General features: G+C 49.8%; 2 protein-coding genes across 2 annotated transcripts in view; both read left to right on the plus strand.

Moving 5' to 3' along the window:
• The first annotated feature begins 592 nt into the window (after positions 1 to 592).
• Positions 593 to 15,532, plus strand: ELAC2 (elaC ribonuclease Z 2). Its single transcript, XM_415584.8, has 24 exons — positions 593 to 852; positions 922 to 972; positions 1,055 to 1,125; positions 1,708 to 1,772; positions 2,957 to 3,014; positions 3,500 to 3,568; positions 4,071 to 4,226; positions 4,706 to 4,764; positions 5,407 to 5,465; positions 5,553 to 5,625; positions 6,580 to 6,692; positions 7,217 to 7,315; positions 7,513 to 7,651; positions 7,730 to 7,815; positions 8,746 to 8,855; positions 10,413 to 10,509; positions 10,922 to 11,060; positions 11,733 to 11,771; positions 11,934 to 12,043; positions 12,480 to 12,579; positions 12,655 to 12,775; positions 12,982 to 13,060; positions 13,785 to 13,929; positions 14,627 to 15,532. Exons 1-24 carry the CDS (start codon positions 614 to 616, stop codon positions 14,876 to 14,878), a joined length of 2,529 nt encoding a protein of 842 aa, XP_415584.5. The 5' UTR covers positions 593 to 613; the 3' UTR covers positions 14,879 to 15,532.
• A 1,068-nt stretch (positions 15,533 to 16,600) lies between these two features.
• DNAH9 (dynein axonemal heavy chain 9) overlaps positions 16,601 to 23,674 on the plus strand; it is a 179,819-nt gene continuing 172,745 nt past the window's right edge. Inside the window, exons 1-3 of the mRNA XM_415585.8 lie at positions 16,601 to 17,005; positions 20,907 to 21,103; positions 22,724 to 22,882. Coding sequence (XP_415585.6) covers positions 16,661 to 17,005; positions 20,907 to 21,103; positions 22,724 to 22,882 — 701 coding nt within the window. The 5' untranslated portion in view covers positions 16,601 to 16,660. The remainder of the gene's footprint in view (positions 17,006 to 20,906; positions 21,104 to 22,723; positions 22,883 to 23,674) is intronic.

Raw genomic sequence — 23,674 nt, forward strand, 5'->3', positions numbered from 1 at the left:
ACTGTGGAAGATGTGCACGAGCAAAGCGCTGCTGGAAGGAACCAAACCTTTGTTCCAACCAGAAAAAGGAAAAGGCTCGTTTGAACTACTGCACGAGGAGCTTGGGGAGATGGACAATGAATCATATAGGACTGACAGAACGTCTGTAAACAGCCGTGCTGAGAGCTGCAGGCCTGGCACTGCGGCCTGCGAAAATGAAGGGAAAAGAGAACGTTGGCACTAAGAATAAAGGGAGACAGTGTTTGGAAAGCAGAACTCTGAGAAAGATAAGGTTCGTCTTTGGAAGCGAGGAAGAAAGTGGATATTGATGGTTGGGACTGTTTACGTCGGGTGCTCCGGTGACAGTAAAACGCAGCGGTTATGTTTGAAGCACACACAAAGCCGCAGAGCACACAGCCCGCCCGCAGCCACAGCTACAGAGAGCCGCCGCTAAGCCCCGCCCCCAGGCAGGAACCGTCCCATTGAGTACCTCCGGTCACGTGATAGCAGACGTCCGCCGGGTCGTCTTTCGCTCCTCATTGGTTCGCCCTCATCACGTGGTGAGGGAGAATGCCGGAGCCGCTGCGCTCTCATTGGCGGCTGGTGGAGTTCCGGGGCGGGGCGCTGCACGCGGATGTGGAGGCTGGCGTGGACGCTGCGGCGCGGTTTGGCGTGGGGTGCGGGCACGGTCATGGCCGAGGGGCCTTCGGCGGCACGGCGGCCTAAGGATGTCCCGCGGCACGTGTGGGCCCGCGAGCGGCGGCGCAGCGCGGGCACGGGTCTGTCAGGGCCCAACACCGTGTACGTGCAGGTGGTGGCGGCCGGCAGCCGCGACGCGGGCGCCTCCGTCTACGTCTTCTCCGAGTTCAACCGGTGAGTGCGGGGGCCGGGGCCGGGACCGGGCCGGGGCTGCCGGCCCGCGCTGATCCCCGTGTCCCTCAGGTACCTCTTCAACTGCGGCGAGGGGACGCAGAGGGCCATGCAGGAGCACAAGTAAGTAGCGAGGGGAGCCGCGGGGGGACGTCCCGGGCCGCACCGGCCCCAGCTTACCGCCCTCGCCCCGCTTTGTCCCCAGGCTGAAGATCTCGCACCTGGACAGCATCTTCCTCAGCAGGGTGGCCTGGGCCAACGTCGGCGGGCTGCCGGGTGAGTGGGTCCTGTCTCCCCGTCCGGCCGCAGGGGCGGGGCTCGGCTCTGCCCGCAGGCTCTCGGGAGCTGTCAGAGCCGGCGGGAGGTGGGGGTTCTTTAGCTGCGGTGTGGCACCGCCTCAGGGTGCAGGGCACGGCGGGGAGGGCACTGCATGTCTGCGCACATGGCTTTGTGGGCCTGAAGGCTTCAGGAGATGCTGGTGCTGCCTGCTTAGGGAGCTTTTTGATCTGAACTGAAAAGATCCCGGTCCACCCCTATCCTCAGCATAGGGTGACATTCAGACTGAGTGCTTAGCATCTTGTCCACTGTACTTTGGCTCTCTCCAGGAAACGGAGAGGTTAACAGCCTGCTCAGGTAACTTGTCCCGCATGATGATGATCAAGGTTTATGGGTGCTTCCTGTATCTGCAGAGATGAGTAACTTGTTGAAACCACCACAAAGCTGAGGCAAAATTGAGATTGGTTGCAATTTCAGGTCTGGTCTTCCATGAGAAGCTCTGACAGTGAGAGGGACCTTCCCAGCAAGATCCACTACCTCTTTGTTTGGCTGTGATGAAGTTGTTTCTCTGCTTTGTTTTAGGTATGATCCTCACATTAAAGGCTATGGGGCTTCAAAGGTGTGTCTTCCTGGGGCCACCAAAGCTGGTAAGTAGTGGAAGCCTCCAGAAAGGGGACAGGAAAGTGTCAAATATTGGAGCTTACCTTTCAATTGGGAGAAGTGGTGTTAAGGCCTCTCACTATAAGAAAGACACTGAGGCAGTGGAGCGTGTACAGAGAAGAGCAATGAAGCTCATGAGGGGTCTGGATCACGAGTCTAAGGAAGAGTAGCTGGGGGAACTGGGATTATTTAGTCTGGAAAAAAGGAGGCTCGGGAATTATCTTATAGCTCTCTACAACTGCCTGGAGGGAGGTTGTAGTGAGATAGAGATCTGCCTCTTCTCCTGTGTAGTTAGTGATAGGACAAGAGGGAATGGCCTTGTGTTGCACTAAGGGAGATTCAGATTGGATATTAGGAAAAATTTCTTCTCTGAAAGAGTGGCCAGGCGCTGGAATGGGCTTCCCAGGGAGGTGGTGGAGTCATCATCCCTGGAGGTGTTCAAGAAACATTCAGTTGTTGTTCTATGGGACATGGTTTAGTGGGGAAATACTGGTGGTAGGTGGACGGTTGGACTGGGTGATCTTGGTGGGTGATCTCAGGTGATCTTGGAGGTCTTTTCCAACCTTGGTGATTCTATGCACCTAAGGCAGTGGATCAGCTGAGTCTGAGATGCTGTTCTGGGACAGAGCCAACCTGAAGACTGTACCAGAGACGTTGAGTTTTAAAAGCAAATCTTCTCTTTTACATACAAGACAGCATCACACTTCTATTACTTAAAACTGACTTGTCAGCTCATATTCTGGTAAACCATTTTAGAAAAAAAAAGGGCAGTTCTTCTGACTGTTCTTCTTCCCCACATTTTAATAGAAACTTGGTTTCTGAATACCTGCTTAAGGCAATCCTTAGCAGTCTAAGGCCACGTCTAGGCTTACATTTCTGTTCCTCACTGTCATTTAATTTCCTTGTAGTATCTGCTGGGTAGTAATGGTGATTCAAGGGATGGGAGGCACTGTTCTTCATTTTCCTTTCTTTCTGTGAATGGGTGATGCCTGCTGGGGGTGGGTGGGACACCTGCCCACTGCTTTCTGGCTGGCTGAGTGCTGCCCAATTTCTTCTGACCAGATATTGAGCTTCTGATTTCATGAAAGTAAACTGTAACTTCTGAAAGTTTGCACTGCTGAGGGATAGTTTACCGATTCACTCTTTTTTTTTTTTTTTTTTTTTTTCCCAGCAAAACTACTTGAAAGCTATTCGTCTCTTTCCTGGGCCCCTAAAAAGAATGGATTTAGGTATGTATGTTAGGGATATGCAGCTAATATAAAGCTGTAACTTCTGCTTTCAACTGTATCCAAAGTTGCATTAGGTACTACCACCTTCAGAATAAATAGCTCGGGGTTAGGTCCCTTCAAATCCAACCCAAGAACTGTCTGGAAGAAAAATAGTGTTTCCAGGTCTGGTTGTGACAGGCAGCTGTCAGTCTGCCCAACTAGGATACGGAACTCGGCTTCAAAGCACTGTTGAGGAAGTTTGCTTCTGGAGATTACCAGTGAACTTGCTTACCATGGTGTTATGGACTGTGTTTTGAGGACATCAGGCTTCTAAGAGCTTTAATTATTCTTTGATCCTTGCACTGGGGCAGAAAAAGGAAAGGGGGTTGGTCATTCTGTGTTTTTTTTCTTTCTTCAGTGAGGAAAAGATGCTTTCCTGATAGTAATTCTTGTAGACTATGAATCTCTTATGAACTTCTTAATGCCTGTTTTTGTTCTCTCCCCAGCTGTGCAGTTGCACACAGAGCCAGAATACAAGGATGAGACAATGACAGTCCACCAAATACCTCTAGTAGGTGAGTGTGTGATGCAGTAGTTAAACAGGAGAAACACTTGCTCATTAATTATGCTTAAGGTGATTGAAGGAGCAGCTTCTGTTTGCAAGCCTGAGTAAGCAGAGGTTTAAGAATTTGCACGTTTTTCTCAGCAGTAAGATCTCTCTCGAAGAAATGAGACATGCTGAGTCAGCTTTCATTTGTTCCTTTAGAAGTGTGCTTAGAATGACGCGTGTAACATGGCTGAATTTTGGCTTTATTAGCCAGCTGAGTATTCTTGCTGCTGAAAGTTGCAATACTTCAAGAACAGGCATAGTTTTCACAGTGTCTGGCTGTTCTGATGGAATCTGGAGGATGTAGACGACAGGTGGCAACTGAAGACCAAGTCAGACTGGTGGAAGGGTTCTGTAGTTTGGTACAGTTTGAAGGCTAATATCACATAAGTGGAAATGCTGCTCTTGCTTTTCTTGTTTGTCCACTTTGCTTGAGAGATTTTTGCCTGTTTTTCTTGGATTTTGAACAGGAAAACCACTAGCTGCTGAAAGTACATTTCCTCAGAGTCCTGGATTATCAGCCCAAGATGGAAGTAGCTCAGAAAGTGACACAGAGCCTGGATCCCCAAGAGCTGCGCAGCAAAGCTTGGATGAGAGCAAGGAAAAAGGAAGCCCAAAGAAAACAGGTGAAAACAATGGAACTTTAAATTTGATTGACCTGAAACCAGGCTAAGGACATTCTTTTGTCCTCTAAGCTGTTTGCCTGATGCAAGTGAGATCTGTACAGGAGCTCAGCTGAAGGCTTACATGGAGCACAGTGAGGTCTAGTACTTCAGGACCTGAAGCAAAACTAAGAAGGCCTTAACACAGGGCATGATTCCTGCGTGGAGTTGTGGTTAGGCCTTGTATTGATTTGCTCCTGTCTGGAGTGGGTTCTTCAGCCTTTGTAATGTAATTATGAATGAATGCTGATAAATGTTCAGACATGGGTTTTACTTTTGCTTGTAGCTGAACCTCTGGCCGTAGGTGCTCAGGACACTTTGTCGATGGGCTGCAGGTTGGCTGGATGACGTTAAAACATTCGTTAACGTTTTAATAATTCATCTTGGCTTAAGGGAAAGTGATATTCAGTGAAGACATTCAGTAATTTTTCTTTTTGTTGCAGATGGTGAACAGAAGCATGCCAACAGGCATCCTGATCTGGTGATGGCATTCCTTTGTAAAGTAAGCCTGCACACAAAGATACCTTGCTCAATATTGCATCTTGCTAGATGGATTTATTAGTAAATAGTGTTTTCAAGCAAAAATCTAGAAGCTTTATAGGTCTACTTTCAAAAAGGCAGGAGTAGTATGAATAGAAACCAGTTAAAACTGGTAGGTTTTTTTTGCTAACACTCTTTACTAGGCAGCCAATTAAGAGTATACGAGTTCTGTTTTTGCTGTATGCTTATACTATGGAAGTCTATCCTGTCTATATCACAAAAGAAGAGAGAGAAGCAACAGCCTGATCCTCAAAACCCAAAAGATCTGGTGAAAACTTTTTGGGAGTAAGTTAGACTAGTGGCAGGGGAACTGGCAATAATAATAATAATAAAAAAACCTACTCCTTCCTTGTCTGGAAGGTGATTTATTAAAGATCTGCTGTTCCACATCTACGGAGTGTGATACGCTGGATTCTTCATTTCTGAACTGGAACAGTGGAGAAGACTTTGTTTCACAAAATCTGATATTGGAGGGAAAGGGGGGGAACAAGAAATCCCTTGGCTTCTCAGGAAATAGCTAAGCTGGACATATAAGGATCTTATTTCCTGGCATTGCTTAATGCTCCTTTATTTGGTTGATTAATTCTGTTTTAACTCGTTTCAGATTCACCCAAAGAAGGGAAAATTTTTAGTTCTTAAAGCACAGGAGATGGGTCTGCCAGTGTAAGTATGAGAGCCCTGCATGGGGAACGGGGCAAGCCCTGGCGTATTGAAGATGTCAAGCTAAATTTTCAATGGCCTTGTTTTCAGGGGAACACCAGCCATTCTTCCTATAATTACAGCTCTTAAAAATGGGGAGAGCATCACTTTTGAAGGCAAGGAGGTAAGATGCTTATATGCTTTCTGACTGGGTCCAGTGAAGGAGGGGAGATTGCAGTATTTTTCTGTAGAATGCTGCGGTTATGAGTGGGCACTGGGACAGTAACAGTTTTGTTATTGTTCATTTTTTTTGCTCTTGATACAAGGGTGGGTGATAGTTTTCTGCCTGTTGTTTCTCATCTCTGCTAAGGTGTTTGTATGGCTTTTGGTGTTTCTGAGCTTTGAGTGGTTACTTTTGGTGGCTGGTCCTTGTTTTCAGCCCCAAGTTGTTGCTGAAGTTGGCTCTTGAGGAGTGTCTGTTGGAGGATGTTGTGGGGGTGTGATTAAAGAAGTACACTCTGAAATGTGTTCATTTCTGACTATGAATGTCTCTGATTTGCTGGGGCTTGTCTCACTTTCCCAAGCTGATCCAGATTTAGATGTGAACGAGTGGAACTGATCCCTACATATTTTATATCTGGGACTTGAATGCTTGTATAGCCATTGTTCCCTCCTTACTTTGCCCTTCTTAGAGCACAGAGGCGAAGTGAGTCTTAATCTCTCAGACTCTAGTTAGAAGTGAGAGGCGGTCAGCCCTGGCAGTGTCCCAGGTGATCTGTAAGTGAAGACCATAACCTGGATGGATACAACTGACATATCTTTGTGTCATAAGAATTTAGCAGAGCTTCTTCTCCTAAGCAGGCTGTTACTGGTGTCTGAATCTGCACTGAGTGCCCAGAAGCTGCTGAAGTTCCCTTTGGTTTTTTTCTTCTAAGACCAGGATTGCGTTTGTTGTGACACAGCAAAATGCAAACTTGTTCTTGTCCTGTCCTCCCACTGCGTGAGGACTGCACTGTGGTTTTGCAGCCTGCTGGGGGCTTGCTGGTAGAACTGCTGAATAGAGCTTGATGTAATGATGCACAAAGGGCTGCTTGTACACCTTCATCCCACAGTGTGATCTTTGTATATCTGTCTGCAGCTTTCGCCTGAAGAACTGTGTGCCCCTGGTGATCCTGGCCCAGTGTTCATTGTGTTGGAATGTCCCCATGAGGGCTTTGTGGACGCTGTCTGTGAAAATGAGACCTTCCGAAGGTAGCGGGGATGGGTGACCTGAAGTGTTTGGGGGAAGACGTCCATGCTGAGCCTTCTAGAAAAGGCAGGTCTATTTGTAGGACCTGTGGGGTTCTGTGACAGATCTGTCTTCCCAGGGCTTTCAGGGGAGGAGCTGGTGGGTTGCTATGGAGCAATGCTGAGACTCCTGCTTTTTTTGTGCAGTGAGTCTAGATGCTTAGTCTGCATGTAATATCTCCATGAGATTTGTGCAGAGGCACGCTGAGCTTCTGAAAGGCTCTGCAGATGTTGCTTGTCTTGTAGGAGGACAGCTGCTCTGGGTCTGAGAGTGGATATGTCAGCACATAACTGTCTTAGACCCTCACTGTGAGCCTTAGACCCCCTGTGGTGGATACTCTGGAGCTCCTGGGCTGTGCTCTTGAGATCTGTGCTCTGCTTGCTCCTGGTGGAACATCTTCAATAGTACAAGAGTGGAATTGGAGTCAGTGCCAAGGTGATTAAGGATCAGTGCTCATGTATCCTTTCCGTATTTGAATGTGCTCCAGGTACCAGGAAGGACTCAATGAGGATAAGGTTGCCTTGGTTATTCACATGACTCCAGAGTCAGTGCTTCGGGACAGCCGCTACCAGCAGTGGCTGGAAAGGTGCGTGGTCTTCTGATTGCTTGGCTTTACATCATTACTGGACAGCAGCGTGTTCTGATGTTGTAAAGATTTTCCCAGAGTAGGTGTTGGGTGGCAGCAGAGCTCTGTCTCAGATGAGATTTTTAGCAAGTGGCTCAGGTGTGTGCATATGCCAGTGTGGGGCTGAAGCTGTTGTATATTTTGTCATCCTCTTATAGATTTGGACCTGGAACTCAGCACTTGGTGCTCAATGAGAACTGCTCTGCGGTGCACAATGCGCGCAGCTACAAGATCCAAAGCCAGCTGAACCTCATCCACCCAGAGATCTTCCCTCTGCTCACCACATACCAGATCAAGGTAGGTAAGGCCCTTCCTGCCTCTGTACCTCACACCCTTGAGTGAAGAATGTGTTTCATGTTGCATTTCTCCCTGCAGGAAGAAGAGGCTGTATGTAGTGTGCCCATTGTGCGAGGAGAGTGCCTTTTGAAATACCACTTCAGACCCCACCAGGAGTGGCAGAGGTCAGTGGGAATCTTCTTGGCATCTCAGTTTTTTGCGTGTTGGGCTATAAGATGTGTTCTGAGGGGTGTGTCCCTTCACTGAAAATCTGAAGTGTAGGACACAGATGAATGAATTGCTGATTAAATAATTTGGACAGTAGTTTGGAAGGTCGTTTTCATTCCTCACTCTTGAAGTCCAATATGCATTTCTCTATCCTCTGCGTTTGATCTCACATGCTATGCACCCAACTGGCTGTGGTAAGGAGAGACTCCTCAGGAAGTCAGGTGAAAATCTTACCAGACTTTGTGTTTTCAAATGGTATTAGAGCTGAAAGCCCCAGTTGATTAAACAGAGCAAGCTTCTGCACTGTCACTTGCTTAGTGTGCAAGCAGGAGAAGGTGTTGGATGAGGCTCTTGAGGGCAGAGAGTTCTGTGATGCACTGTTTACTGTGACTCAAAATTATGTCTCTTTGAGTAGAACAGGAGACCCTAGACGCTAAGAGGAAATGGTTTCTCTTCAGGGTGTCAAGGCCTGTAGTAGTGTATGTGCACTGATGCAGAATCAGGGGACACTTCAGCTTCTGATGAGTGCCTGGAGCCCTGTCAGGTGGTTGCTATTCTTGCAAGAGTCTTGCTGCTTCCCATGACGGGCCATGCAGTGCCCCCTAGTGTCTAGCTACTCTCTGAGCCTGGACAGTGCCCAGGAGCATAGTGCTGTTATAGGAGCTTAGGTGGGATGGTTATTTTTGTAGGGCGGCTCAGTCCTGCCTGACCTTTCTAGCCCACACCATACTCATGGATATCTTGTCCCACTGCTCGAAATGGAAGGGGTATTTGACCCTTTGTTGGAAGGCTGTTTTGGCACAGTAATTTGTCATGTTGCTTTGAAAAGTGCTGTTTTTTCAGTTGCTTGTCACCCCCCCATCCTGATACCTGGCCTCTTCTTTCAGAGATGCTGTGACCGTCTGTGATCATGATACATTTGTTGCTGAAGCCCTGGATCTCCCTAACTTCCAGGCTCGTGTGAAGGAGTGCAAAGAGAGCCTGCCTGCTGTACCTGGTAAAGATCAGCAACTTGTCTTATCTCTGTGTAATGGCAAGCAGAAGGTCCTGGTGAGCCAGTGCTTTAAAGCTCAAGTCAAGCTGTGAATGTGCAGGTCTTCCTGCTGCCCAAGATGTGCTATGAGGTCCTCCAGGAGCTGTGCAAATTTCAGGCTGAGTTCAAACTGATTTTAGCTTATACCTGTTGAATTATGCAGTCTTCTGCTTCTGCTGTTCTAAAGCTGCTAGGTTTGGGGATTGACCGCTTGGGGGCAACTACAGACAAAGCAGCTGCGTGGTGTTTCTCTGTGGTGATGAGCTCTGCTTGTGTTGAATGCTGTCACAGCAGGCAAAGTACGAGTCCTTATGTTTGGGAAATACCCTCCTCTAGAAGCAGCTCCCTGTGAAGTGTTCTCTAAATTTCAGTTGTCCTGTTGATAGTGAGGCTTTCATGGTATGGTGCAGCACCTCTGACTCACTGTCTGGATCCTGATGCAGGGAGTTAGGGCAGTGTGGAACAGTAGGTACATCCCTCTTGAACTGGCAGCTCTGTGTTGGCCAGTGAGATGAGTCCTCATTTGCCTGCCTTGTTATCATAGAATTATAGAATGCCTGGCTTGAAAAGGACCACAATGATCATCAAGTTTCAACCCCCTGCTATGTGCAGGGTCGCCAACCACCAGACCAGGCTGCCCAGAGCCACATCCAGCCTGGCCTTGAATGCCTGCAGGGATGGGGCATCCACAGCCTCCTTGGGCAACCTGTTCCAGTGCATCACCACCCTCTGGGAGAAAAACTTTTTCCTAATATCCAACCTAAACCTCCCCTGTCTCAGTTTAAAACCATTCCCCTTTGTCCTGTCACTATCCACCCTCGTAAACAGCCATTCCCCCTCCTGTTTACACACTCCCTTCAAGTACTGGAAGGCCACAATGAGGTCTTCCCGGAGCCTTCTCTTCTCCAAGCTAAACAAGCCCAGTGCCCACCTTTCCTCATAGGAGAGGTGCTCCAGCCCTCTGATCATCTTAGTGGTCCTCCTCTGGACCCACTCCAAAAGCTCTGTGTCTTTCCTGTGCTGGGGGCCCCAGGTCTGGATGCAGTACTGCAGATGGGGCCTCACAAGAGCTGAGTAGAGGGGCACAATCACCTCCCTCTCCCTGCTGGCCACCTCTTTTTAATGCAGCCCAGAACACAGTTGGCCTTCCGGGCTGCAAATGCACACTGCTGGCTCATGTCCAGCTTCTTGTCCAGCAGGACCCCCAAGTCCTTCTCCACAGGGCTGCTCTCAATGAGCTCTTCCCCCCTGTTTTTATAACTACCTGGGATTGCCCTGACCCAAATGCAGGCACCCCTGTTATATGCAGCTATGCATTCTGCTTTGTTTTCGTGATTGTACCTGTTTTGTTTTCTGTCCTCCCATGTCAAATTCTGGTGCTGTGGGAAAGCTAGATGCTAAGGTGAACAAAAATGAACATTCCAGGTGCACAGTCTCTAGAAGTGCTTGGCTGTTGAACTGAACAGTGTCTGACTGAGCAGTACATAGATAATGCTTACAAACTCGTGCTTATTTTTGCAGGAAACGGAAATCCTTATCCTGAAATTGTGTTCTTGGGAACAGGGTCTGCAATTCCAATGAAAATCCGAAATGTCAGTTCTACACTGGTAAATACTAGGTAAGTCCATGTGTGTTTTGCTTGGGGAGAGGCTCAGTGTCTCCAGGGTGTTTCCCAAGGGTTATTTTCACCAGTGTGCTGATGACGCAAGGAGAGTGCCCCTATAGTGGATCTGTAGGACTTCTGTCTCAAGCACCTGTCTGTGTAGGTGGGGAAAGCTCGAGAGCTACTTGTAAAGACAAGCATTTAATGTCTTCGTTTTGCCATTTGCCCCAAGGGTGTGTTCACCATCAGCATAACACCGGAATGAGCTTTGCAGATGGAACAGTGTCTAGCGCTTTGGCTAGTAGGACAGTAGCAGCAGAGGTGGAGCACTGATAGCTCTCTGCCCTCCAACCCAAAAGATCCCCTTCCCTGAATAGACCCTGCTCAGAGCTCATCCAGTGGCTGTCTTTGTTACTTGTCTTGCCAGCTCTACCCGATCCCTGCTCTTGGACTGTGGGGAAGGAACGTTTGGACAGCTCTGTCGCCACTATGGAGAGCAAGTTGACCAAGTGTTGTGTAACATAGTAGCTGTGTTTGTGTCTCACATGCATACGGATCATCATTCGGTAGGTTATGTGTTGGAAGGAGAAGGAGCTGTGTGCAGGCCTCTCTGCTGTTTGAGATCCAGATGTAGCTGCAGCTGATGAATGTAGGCTGCTCTGCTCTTAAGGCTGCGGTTCCCCTCTTGTGCTCCCCAGGCACTACTGAATCTGTTTCTAATCCCTTTTTGCTTCCTGTTAGTGGTCCCTGTAGATTGTCTAGAGATGTCTTTTTATTTTTATTTAATTTATTTTTAAATCAGTATCCAACCCAGCTTCTTTCGGTGCTTTGCAATAAATCCTCACAAAGGGATCAGTTGGTGTGTTCTAGATCAGGCCTGGTTGGGGCAGGCTGTTTGCTGGTCTCCTGTCTCTTGTCTGGAAACCAGACTGAGAGTGTTGTGTTGGCTGGAGGCTTTCTGCTCTTCCCTCTTCTGTTGGGAGCAGACACTGCAGCTCTGGAAGGGTGGAGAGGCATGGTGTTGTGGGCTGCTGGTCACCAGCTTGTTGCAAAAGTGGTGACAGTGTTCCAGCAGCTTAGTATGGTGCAGCTACTGGGGGAAAAAAAAAAAGGTGGTTGGTACTTCAGACTGTAGATTTTCCTGAAACTGCACCTTGCTGAGCTGCTGTAGCACTGCTGACACTTATGTTCCTGGGTCTTTCTGACTACAGCTTGCTGTCTTTTCATCCCTTTTGCAGGGCTTGGTGAACATCCTGATGGAGAGGCGGAGAGCTTTTGTAAGTTGTGCTTTTGTTTCACTGTTCCCAAGTGTACCGTAGAGCAAGGGAAGGGGAACTTTTCCTATGTGGTGAAAAAGCACCTTCTTTTCTCAAGGTTTTCCTTCTCTGTGATTTGGTGTCTACCTAGTACTGATTCTCCTCTTGTCTTTTCTTTTGCAGGCTTCCCTTGGTCAAGCTTTTAGTCCTCTGTTTCTGGTAGCACCTGAACAGATCATGCCTTGGCTACATGAGTACCACAACAACTGTGAATCGATTCTCAGAGACATCAAGTGAGTTTTTGTGTGGTATGTGAGGAAGTATTCCTGCTGGGTCCTTATTCAAGGCAAATGACTGTCATTTGTTCTCCCTGTCATTCTACTGAAGGCTGCTCTTTGATACTTTTCACTGTGCAGGACTGACGTGTGCCTTACAGAGGAGACGAGAGGATCTGTTACTTGGTTGTGCTACCTAAGAGGGGCTTGCTTGCAAATTAGGGAGTTGGGCTAGTGTGAAATGACTCCTGAAACGCAGGGTGTATGACAGTGGGGAAGAAATGATTGGATGAGCTACTGGGGCCCTGGATAGCAAAAGCAAGGGGGAAAACAGATAAGTGCACATCTCGTTTGTCAGGCAGTGAGCAGAGAATACACGTGTGTGAGAAAGTCTGCTTAAAGGTGAGATCAGGTTTTACTTTGTTCCTGTCCTTTCTTTTCCCTTCCCTCACAGAATGATTTCTTGCCAGTCCCTTGTGAAAGGCTGTGAGAACATCAAATCTAAAACCAAATGGTTTATTACTTCTCTATTAGAGAGCTACGACTTGGCTGAGGTAAGCTGACAGCATCTTGTGCTACAGTAAAGGGCAAGAGAGAATTTGAGGTCTAATGCTTACGTTCTTGTTTAGTTTCAGACTTGTGAAGTCCAGCACTGTAAAAATGCTTTTGCATGTTCAGTGATCCACAAATCTGGATGGAAAGTAGTATATTCTGGTGACACAATGCCCTGCATGGCCTTAGTACGAATGGGTAGGTGACAAAAACCTTCTCTTTGAAGGACCTCTTTGAGTATGACCTTGAACTGTCAGTAACTGAAGTGGTCACGCCCAGACTCTTTGTACTATGACTGCAAGCCAGTGAGGGGCTCTGGGTACAAATGAAAGTTCACTTGCTTATTTAGGCAACTGAACTAGTGTGTGTTCAGCTGAAGATGAAATATGTGATCATTTACACAGGGAAAAATGCTACTCTGCTGATCCATGAAGCAACACTGGAAGATGGAATGGAAAAAGAAGCTATAGAGAAAACACACAGGTGGGGTGTGTTTTGCTGTCTTATCACTACAAGGAAGGTAAAACTGCTGAGCTGGGCTTTGACCTTGGATCTGGTGGTGAGGGACCCAAGGCCTGTAGGTGGTTCTGGTGAGCTTGGAGCTCTTCAGCACTAACATTAAAGTGTTGCTCACTGCACCAGCTCTGTAACTCTCTTTTGAGCATCCCCAGAGAGAAATAGGGGAAGCTTTTAAATAGACAGTCAATTTGTAGAGTTGCTACTACCCGAGAGGAAAGGCCCTCAGCTTGACTGCACTGCAGGACTAAGCTTGGACAGTAGAAGGGTCATCCACACTGCTGTCAGCTGTCTGTGTGATTCAGACTGAGCTTGGCAGCCAGGGGTACTGCCTGCTGCCCCCAGTAAAAGTGGTGGGGATCTTGAGAGCAATTTGAAGTGAGTGAGCTGGACTTGCTGGCACCCCTGGGTTGTGCTTTTGTCCCCAGGTTGTGAAGCACTGAAAAGCTTCGAGTTAATTAGCATCTTTCCTTCACTCTGAGTCATATGGAAGCTAGAGACTTGCCAGCTGTGCAAGCAGTGCCTGGGCTTGTGTGTGCAGGCAACTTGTGCCCAGCAGGTGGTGTATAGTGTCTAGTGTTTGCTGTTGGTATGATGCAACATTAGCTGCAAGATGCAGCCTGCTGTTCCCTGTTGGAGGAGCAGCATTGGCTAGTGTGTATGATGTGCCGTGTTCCTGTTCCTTTTGCAGCACAACCTCTCAGGCAATTGAGATTGGGATGAAGATGAATGCTGAGTTCATCATGCTCAATCACTTCAGCCAAAGATATGCCAAGATCCCACTGTTCAATGAAGACTTCAGTGAGAAGGTTGGAATTGCATTTGATCATATGAGGGTAAGTTTGGAGTTTTTCATTCAGACTGTGAGAAGGGTTTCAGTGCTACCTGGGGGTGGCTGCTTAGCAATGAAATTTTCCATTTCTAATAATGTATCAACACGCTATGTCCTTCTGAGAGCAGTTTCCTGTGAAAACAGCTCCTTTTATTTCTGTCAGCAGCTATCATCAACATGGGAGAGAATGGGTGGCACAGTGCCCAATTCTCTTTAGGACAGGTGCTGGCGGCTCTTGAGAACAGAAATCTATTCTTCTGGATGGTTGCCTCACGTCACCTCTGTTGTTTGTGCTATTGCCAGCTAAAGAGATCACTTCCATTCCCTTTCCCTTCTTAATTGATGCAATGCCTTATTGGCTTTCTGCAAAAGATGTCTGGGATCCTAAACCCTGTAGTGCCACTGTTGTCCTGACTGTGGGAGCAGCACACTGGCTGATCGAAGCCCGTATGTACAGTGTGCACATGCTTTCCTGTGAAGAGAATGTCAATAATTTGGTATAAGGGATTGGTGCACTGGCTGCTGTAGGGGTTGTAAATGCTCACCTGCCTGGCAGCTGCGAGTCATCACCAAGGTGAGGGCTTCTCTGTGCTGGGTACCACCCAGAGGAAGGGGTACTGCCCTGCTTGCTGAACTGCAAAAGCCTGGGAGCGAGGGCTGGCAGTTCTCAAGCAAGTGCTCTTGTGCCTAATGTGTTGCAGGTACGGCTTGGTGACTTTTCAACCATCCCAAAGCTGATCCCACCCCTGAAGGCTCTGTTTGCGGATGACATAGTAGAGATGGAGGAGCGGAAGGAAAAACGGGAGCAGCGCCTTCTGAAGGAGGCTGCAGTAGTCCTGGACCAACTGACAGGTGGTGAGAACAAGAAGACGCCATCCCAGAAAAGGAAACAAGATAAGAACCATCAGGAAGTATCAAACAAGAAACTTAAAAAGCTTAACACAGTAAACTGAAGGAAAAGAGGTAGAGAACGCTCCGTGCTCTATAAGAGGTGCCCTGTGTTGCACAGGCCTCTGGGGCTGGCAGTGCTGGGGAGCCTGCAGGTACCATGGGAAGAGGGGCTGGCCTTGGCGGCTGGATGAGCTTGGTTGTCAGTGGATCTCTGTGGGCTGAAGCTCCCAAGCATGCTGTAGGCAGTGCAAGTCCTGTGGTGACAGTATTTACCCTTGCAGCTCCTGTCCCTGGATATCGCCGGTCCATGTGTCGTTTTTCTTTTAGCCAAGAGTTCTCTCTGAGCTGTTTTTAATTTTGGTTTTACACTAGAAGCTATTGGAAATGCAGCAGCAGTTACAATCTTGTGAGTTGTAGGAGGTGAAATCAGGTAAGCCCTCATAGGGCTGTGGACTCTCCAGAATTGGGGGGAGTGGGGGAGCTCTCTCTGGTTACCCAAGGGATGTACCCCGGTGCCAGGACCTAGGCTGTAGGAGGAAATTTCAAATAAAATGGGACCCAATTAATTGCTCTTAGAGATTTAGGTTAATTTAAGGACCTGAATGCTGCTGTGTTCCCATTTTATTTTGGTTTTCTTGATTGATTCCTCCCCTACCCCCATCAGAACAGTTTTCCAAAACCTTCATTTACAATCTGAATAAACCACTCAACATCAAGTGTTCTGATTAGATTGTTAATGAGGTGGGGGTTAACAAATAACTGAATTGTTGGAGAGAATGACCTTATTATTGTTACAGCACCCTGATCAACCTCACACCTGCTGCAGATGTGCTTTGTGCCAGCAAAACCACGCCTGCTTCTGCTGCCCTGCGCTGAGGAGCTGTGTGTTGGTTTGAGATGGCAAACACTGGGAGCAGCTTTTGCAGGGCTCCAGAACAGACAACTGTGAACTGCGTTAGGTGTACTGTGCAGTGAAGGTGGCAGAGCGAGCTGATGGAGGACAGGAAGCTGTTAAGGGAGGATGGGTGATGGTTTCTCTGGTTCAGACTTCTGTAATTGTGTGTGGGTTTGAGGAAGGAGGGATGAGGGAAACACACTGGAACAGGTTGCCTAAGGAGGCTGTGGATGCCCCATCCCTGCAGGCATTCAAGGCCAGGCTGGATGTGGCTCTGGACAGCCTGGTCTGGTGGTTGGTGACCCTGTACATAGCAGTGGGTTGGAACTGGATGGTCATTGTGGTCCTTCTCAACCCAGGCATTCTATGATTCTGATTCCTGGCTATTTCAATGAAGGAGTTCCTTCTCAGAAGCTACTGCTGGGCCCCCACGTGCTCAACAGATGGTAGCAGTGCATAGTAGAGATGGCTTTATTTTAAGGGATAGAAGATAAGGGCAGCAAAGCATCTTAGTAGGTCAGCTATGCTTTGTTGTTACACTCGTCTGAAGGGCCCCGCGTTGTGTCTGCTGGAACAGAGCAGCAGGTGCCAGGCTGGGTGGGCTTACAGGGTCCCATTGCTGCACGTGTCACTGCGGGCACAGAGAGGGCTGGGGGTTACTCGGCTTATTGCTGGGCTGCCACAGCTCCGTGTGCTGCTTCTCGGAGAAGTAAAGACGGACCTCTTAGAGAGGTGTCAGAAATGAGAAAACACGGAATCGTTCTCACGTCGAGGTACTCGTAAGAAGCAAACAGTTGCGGTGGAGGCCGCGATCTCCGGCTGCCCCGGGGCTGAAACGGAAACCCGGCGGGCGGGGCGATCAGCGGGCACTGCCCGGCCGTGCGCTGTGCCCCGCCGCCCCGACTCGTCCCCCGGGCAACCGCGGCTCCTCCCCGCAAACAGCCGCCGCATGGAGGGCGCGGAGCCGCCCGCTGAGGAGGTCCCGGACCCCCGCGTCCAGCGGCTGCTGCGCTGCGCGGCCCGGGCCCTGCGGCTGCCGGCGGGGCGCGGGGCGGGCGGGGGCGACGACGCGGCGGCGGCGGAGCTGCGGGCGTTCGCGGCCGGGGCGGCGGGGCGGACGCTGCTGGCGTGGCGGGACCCCGCGGGACGGCTGGCCCTGGGACCTCCGCCGCCGCCAGCAGCCGCCGCCCGCCCCAAGTCGCTCTTCTTCCTGCGGCCTCCCGGGCCCGGCGAGCCTCTGTGCGGGGATCTGCCCGCTGACGCCCTGCAGCACTTCGCCGCCCTGGTGGAGGAGGTAAGGCAGGAGAGCGGGGCGCCGGGCCGCTGCGCGGGGTCGGCTCAGCGCCGCTGCGCGGTTGGGCCGCGGGAACCCCGCCGCCCCTCCATGGGGTCGCTGCACGACGGGCTGAGGCGGCACGGAACACAGCCGGGGCCTCGGGCGCCTCCAGGGATGGGGCACCCACACCTCTGTGAGCAGCCGCGTGCCTGCGCCTCTCGGCCTCTGGGTGAGGCGCTTCTCACAGGAGGCCGCTGAGAAGTGAGGAGGAGGAGTTGCTGCTCCATTGAAATAAACTACTATAAGTGATAAAGGAATGGGAGGTAATACAATATAAAAGGAATCGAGTAATAAATCAAACAAATGGGAAAGGGAGCATCTCCTAACTGTGTGCTGCAGGCTCAGCGGGGCAGAGTGAAAGAGAATGTCCTCATATCACTGCATCGCTCTGTATCTCTGTCCCCAAAGCCATGTGGGAAGGGCCGGAGCACACTGGGTCTGTACAGAGTCATAGAATCACTCGGGGTGGAAAAGACCTTAAAGGTCATTGTGTCCAACCAACCACAACCAAACCAAGCTACCCTAACTCTAACAGTCCTCTCACTGCATTGCATGACGCCACGATGTGGAATATGTATGGAAAACCATGACAGTATCCACCCTCTATTCCGTATCATTGTTATGCCAGAATTGTACAACGCCCACATATAAATACATGCAAGTAATAAACAATAATTAGCATTATATACATATGCACATGTGTACATGAAACTGTTGACTCTTCTCTCCCAGCATCAGGTCCCCTTGAGGTACACAATGAACGTCCCCATTACTTCCTGTTACCCACCAAGTGAACCCAGGTCCCTGGGCAAAAGCAATCTTCTCCCCTTGTGCTGTTCCTAAATTCTTACCTTCAGGCCAGTCTATATCAGTTCCAAAAGTCCTGGACAGTGGGGGTTTCCTATTCGAGCCTGTTGTGTAATCAGAGCTATCCACTCCAAGTGGCATCAGTGGCATGGAGTGTGGAGGGGAGCTCCCTTTAAACATCTGATTCAGCGCCATTAGTCAAGGTGCCAAAAGGAGCTGTGCTGCAGTACCAACCACTCTGGAAGCAGCCCAAACCCACTCATCGCTGCCAGTATCTCCTTTTCAGTTGGAGTGCAGAGCTCTTCAGGTCCTCTGTATCCTTAACTCCAAAACCTGAGGGGTCAACCTCAGGTCTCCCCTGGTGCCCTTTGCCAAAGGTTGCAGATGGGGCCCAGCTGGTACAGAGCAAGCTCTTCCACTGTGCCCTGCCTGGGCTGGTCCTACCGCTCTCTTCTGTTTCATTTGTTTGAAGGCTTTTTGTTGTTCAGGGCCCCTTACAAAGCCATTCTTCCTTGTCACTCCATGGAGAGGGCTTACAATGAGGCTGTAATCTGGGATGTGCGTTCTCCAGAAACCCACAGCACCTAAGAAAGCTCGTGTTTCCTTCTTGCTGATTGGTGGGGACATAGCAGTGATTTTGTTGGCTGCTTCCATTGGGATGTGACCACGTCGCAGTCCCAAGAACTGGATTTCCTACCGGAAGGTTTTGGATTATTTTCTCTCCTTTCTCAAAAACTTCTGCTGTGTTGCCCCACACGATAATGTCATCCATGTACTGCAGGCGCTCAGGGGCTGCACTTTGCTGCAGTGCAGTGTGAACATCAGTTTGATGTTCCAGGTCATTGAATCCACGCTGAGAAGTTCTGTAGGATGCTGACCACCAGACTGGGCTTCCAGGAGCAGGCTGTGGGCTCAGCATGGCTGGCAGTGCATTACTTACTTGGGAGCTTTTGTTCTGGCTTGAGCTGTGTGGCTGTGCTGAGTCTGCACAGACAGCGGTTTTTGTATCAGGATCTTGTTTGTAGATGATGGCAGGTAGTGTATGGTACGTGTTGTAAACACCATCTGTTACGGGGGGGAGGGGGGGGGTTGGGGTAGGAACACTCCATTCAGCACTGTTAGATCAGTTTTCTGGCTGTCTCCAGCTGCTTGGGGGCACATTTCAGGCTTTTCTCCCTGCAGCCTCTGCAGATGGATGCAGTGGTTCCACGGGGAGCAGATCGTGCCTGGGTTTGGTCCCACTTATTGCTCAGACTTAACTTCAAGGAAAACAGAACAGCGATACAAGGTGGGGAAAGGGGTGGGGGATTGAGGAGGACCTTCAGTTTCCTGAGGCTGAGGGCACATGTGGCTCTGGCTGCTGCAGAGCACATTGCAAAAGGCCTTCTATCAGCGCTGCTAGGTCAGCCTTAGAAGGCTTTGTCTGGTGGGAGGAACAGCCTGTGCCGAGCAGTGATGAAGCACAGCATGGCTGGGGATGCCTTCTGCCTGCCCCACACAAACCCTCCTTAGGGCTGAAGAGAACGCGCCTTCTCCGCTCTGTGGAGCTGGGGGTTGTTCTGAGTGCAGCTCGTGGTCTAACAAGGAAACAGGCAGCTGGTTACAATGACGAGCAGCCCACAGGATTTAATAGTGGAAGATCTCAGTGGTAATACGTGGGACTACTGAACGTGAGCTCTGCGTGCCGGGGGTTGGGCATCCCGCAGTGGCTGATGCTGCTGTTCCCCAGGCCAGTTGTGTGTCAGCAGTGGCTGCAGAGTCACCGGCACCCTGATTTCCCAGGCACATTGCTGACATGTTTTTTTTCTGTTCAGATTTGGGCCAACTTGCAGTTGTTTTTTACGTTTTCTTACTGCAGTTCACCCTGCTTTCATTGGCTTCAGCCATAGCTGCACCCAGCAACCCCCCGGTGCCAGCAGCACAGAGGAATGGCATTGGTCACCAGGGACAACTCAGCTTTGTCAGTCTGCTGCCACAGCCTGGAGCCAGCTAAGCCAAGGCAGAGCCAGCCCTGGCAAGCCCGGGCAGCCCAGCAGGCCTCTGCTGCCAGGCTGGTACCAACCTTTGGCTGTGCAGAATGGCAGGAGTCATTTACTGGGCTGCAACTTGGAAAATATCCAAAGAAGTGGCCTGTGCTGAAGAGCTGCAGTGCTGTTGGGAAGGAGACAAGGTGACCCTCACCAATGGGGGGATCCCAGGAGGTTCCAGGATAGCTTTCCTCTGAACGAGGGGGGTTCAGCCCAGCCCTGCTGCCCTTGAAAGTCACCTGAAAGCTGTGCCTCTGCCCTGCCCGCTGGCAGCGAAGCTGGGAGTGAGCAGCAGAGCTGTGCGCAGGGGAATGGAGCCCACACAGCCTGCTGGTCCGTGCAGCTGCCTCCAGTTGCAGGTTTGGAGGTGGGGGCAGCTGGAGCAGCTGCAGGACCTGGCTGCTTCCTTTGTCTGCTTGTTTCTACCCTTTTCAGCTCTTGGATTTGGGGGAGGTGTAGTATTAGGGTTTGTCATCACGTGCCACTGACCTCCTTCCGTGAGAACAGTGCAAAGATATCTGATTTTTCACCTTGCATACAACAAAACAGCCAAGTGGAGGCTGTTGAACACCTTCCCATCCAACTTGACTGTCCTGTGCCCTCCTGGTGAAGGCAGGGCCCTCAGGACAGTTGACAGTGATGAGCAGTGCTGGGAAAGAAGAGCAGAGAGCTTTTTTACATCAGCATTTTCTTACTCCTTTTGTGCCTCGTGATGCTCAGTGATGCACAAGAGGTGTGATGTGGAGAGGGCTGAAAGTCGTCACCACAGCCCTGGTCTGAGCCTGGGCAGCAAGTTTCATTGATAGGTTTCATCCTTGGCAACATTTGGGATCACCAGCAAAGCAGGTCTGTGGAGAGGTCCTTTCCTCCTGCACTGCCCTTGTTCCACACAGGCACAGAGCTGCTTGGGCCAGCAGTGAATTCAGGTCTCCAGCCTTGTTTGAGCATGGAGCTCGGAGCCCGGTGACCTGGCAGTTTCCTGCAGCACTTTTTTCTCCATTGGTTTTTCACAATTCCTTCTGTAGGTGATTGTGCCCATCCTGACAAACAGGAAGAACCATCAGGGCTGGCCACGGGTGGTGTCACAGGACATCATACGTCATGTCCACAGCTTGAAAAGTGCCGTCTTTGTGGTGGTTGGCCAAGTGAAAGGCAAGACCTTGCTGCCTCTTCCAGCAGGCTCAGAGGGAATAGAGAACATTGATCTGGAACACGAGAAATTGTGAGTATCGCTGCTTGCTGTCCTCTGCTTATGTTCTGCTGATGCATATGCTGTGTTCTGGGAAGCCCTCACCAATCATAGCGGCTCTCATTGCTCACCATCATCTGCTACTTATCTGGACTGCCCAGACGAGTGTATTTTGCTCTACCTGCTCTCTACTTTACAAACTCTGTCTCTGGAGAGTGTGTAGCGCTATAAGCAGACAGGTACAGCTCAGAAGGTGATGAGAAGTTGTGAGCATACAGCAAGGCAACAAACTTTGTGGAGAAAACAAACTGTGAGCAAAACCTCTGCTGCTTTCCTGTTACCTAGGAGTGGGAAGCCAGGGGTCTCCTGGCCAGACTTTCTTCTGGCTTCAGTTTGCCAATACATCCCCCTCGGCTGCACTGCTCAGAAGTTGTGTGACCCACCTGTTCATGGTTAGTGCTGCCTGCTTGGTCAGGGCTATTCTGCCTCCTTTCAAAATCAGATTTATTATGGAAAGGTACCTGAAACAACAGCTACAACTTCCTGCAAGTTTCTGAGCTGTTTGTGGTCCCACACAGAGATTGGAAAACTGTTGCCTGTGTCCTCTTAAGGAACTTCTTGTGAAGTGGGGTGCCTTACCAGACACCCACTGTGTTTCCTTGTGTTTCTCTGTGAGACATAGATGAGCACTGTGATTCTCTGTTGTCTCTGTTCATGGTTAGACCTCCCTGCTGGCTGTTGTGATTCTGAAGTTCACTTCCAGTCCCTGAGGGATGACCCCCAGGAAAACCACCCCAGCATCTCTGTCTGGTTAGCACAACCTGGGGAGGCTGAGCCCCTGCAATAGCTTCAGCAACTGAAGCATCACTGTCCTTATGCTAGTGTTATGTCAGGCAGGGTGCTCACATTGCAACTGTGGGGAGCTTCCATCCTGGTCCCCTGAGCAGCCAGCCCAAAACTGGCAATCAAAGGGGTTTGAATGCTGCATTCCTTTGAGGCTGGCCCAGGGCAAGGTAATAAAGTCTGGGCAGCATGTGGTGGCAGATGCCTTTGCACATTGTGTCATCCCCATCCCTGGGCTGCGTTTGCACCCTGTGGGTCCTCAAGAGTATGTTAGTGTATGTGGTATGTTAGTGAGTGTGATGGGACTGATCACTCCTTGGACTGGACACGGTGTGGGTGGGATTGCATGAGACTGCACTCCTTCCCAGGCAGGGAGGTGACCTGTCCTGAACATACCTGCCCAGCTATGTGGTTTCTTTCCATATTAAGTGAGTTAATGACAGTGGGTGAGAGCATCCTGCTGCAAGTGTGGCTCTCCAGACTGGACACTGAGCCCAAATGGATCTGATGGTTTGGGAATGGCTATGTGGAGACTCTCTCTTCCACCATTCCTTTTATGAACCTTGCCCATAGAAGTGTACTGTTGCCTGGATTACTGTTGAATTTAACTCATTTTCTCCAGATTGCAATTTCTGCATTGAAGTAACAGCAAAACCTTAGTTCTGGATGGTTTTCTGGTTTTGAAACATGAAGCTGGACCTTAATCTGTAAAATGTAGCTGCCCTTGTGATCATTTGAAGCAGATACAGCTGAGTTTTAAGCATAAACAAGCAGAAATCAAAGTTAACCAAGCAGTCTGTTATTTTGCAGCCCGGAGCGGATAGATAAATCTCTTGTGCATGCCACGGAGTCGGCTATCATAGACTGGAGCTACCAGATCCAGAGAGCACTGAAGAAAGAGTCCTCAGAGCCTCTCCTGCAAGGCAGTAATCCCAACCCCAAGGTGGAACTGGAGTTCTGGAAGAACAGGTACCCTGGGCAGCCTGGCTGGAGTGTGGTGGGCGCCGGTGCTGGCTGGGGGGGAAGGAGCCTCCTCGGTGCCTCTGGCAGAGCTGCTTGACCAGTTGCAAAGGGCGGACTGCCTTGGATTCATATAAGGACCTGAGGCAATGAGAATTGCTCCCACACATAAAATACTCCTGATCTGCACAGTGCCTTTGAGGTCACAGGGCAGATGGTTGCATTTTGACTTAGCCATAGCCCTGGTGTCACATCTTTTAGAGTTTTGGAAGTGCTCTCACTATCACAGTTCATCAGGAGCCAGCCACAGCAGTAAGAGCTGATGGACACCTCCATGGATCTGTCTTCTCTTCTCAGCCCAAGTAACCTATTTTTTGAGGTCTAGATGTCCCACTTCATAAGAAATAGAAATCTGATTCTTTGTCTTGGAAGAGGTAGTTTCTGTGCCCTGTGCTAGGGGCTGATTAGTGCAGCCACTATCACTAAAGTGGGTAATGAGGGCTAATGAAGCTTTCAGCCTTCTCAAAAGCCATCTTTTATTTTTAAAAAGACTGCCAACGTTAATAGGCTCTGTCAGCATTTTTTTTTTAAATTCAGAACTGGTTTTCATAGCTCAGCCTCTCCTGGCTGGAATGTAGTAGTCCTCTCAGCCACTCTGGGAGCATGTGTGTCATCAACAGGCATGTGATAGATCTAGGTGGCCAACGGAGCAGCTGATGCTTGGGAAGGGGTTTGAGACATTGCTGTCCCTTTATGGCCTGTATGAGACCCTGCACCCTGCAGCAAAGTCTGCAGAGCCTG

This window comes from Gallus gallus, chromosome 18 (assembly GCF_016699485.2).
Source record: "Gallus gallus isolate bGalGal1 chromosome 18, bGalGal1.mat.broiler.GRCg7b, whole genome shotgun sequence".
NCBI classification, from domain to species: domain Eukaryota; kingdom Metazoa; phylum Chordata; class Aves; order Galliformes; family Phasianidae; genus Gallus; species Gallus gallus.

Bases quoted from the DNA above. Each gene is read 5' to 3' on its own strand.
- ELAC2 (XM_415584.8), top strand. From the start codon at position 614: ATGTGGAGGCTGGCGTGGACGCTGCGGCGCGGTTTGGCGTGGGGTGCG. The intron at 1,773-2,956 runs GTAAGTAGTGGA...TTTTTTTCCCAG, and splicing joins TCCTGGGGCCACCAAAGCTG to CAAAACTACTTGAAAGCTAT. The intron at 12,580-12,654 runs GTAAGCTGACAG...GTTCTTGTTTAG, and splicing joins AGAGCTACGACTTGGCTGAG to TTTCAGACTTGTGAAGTCCA.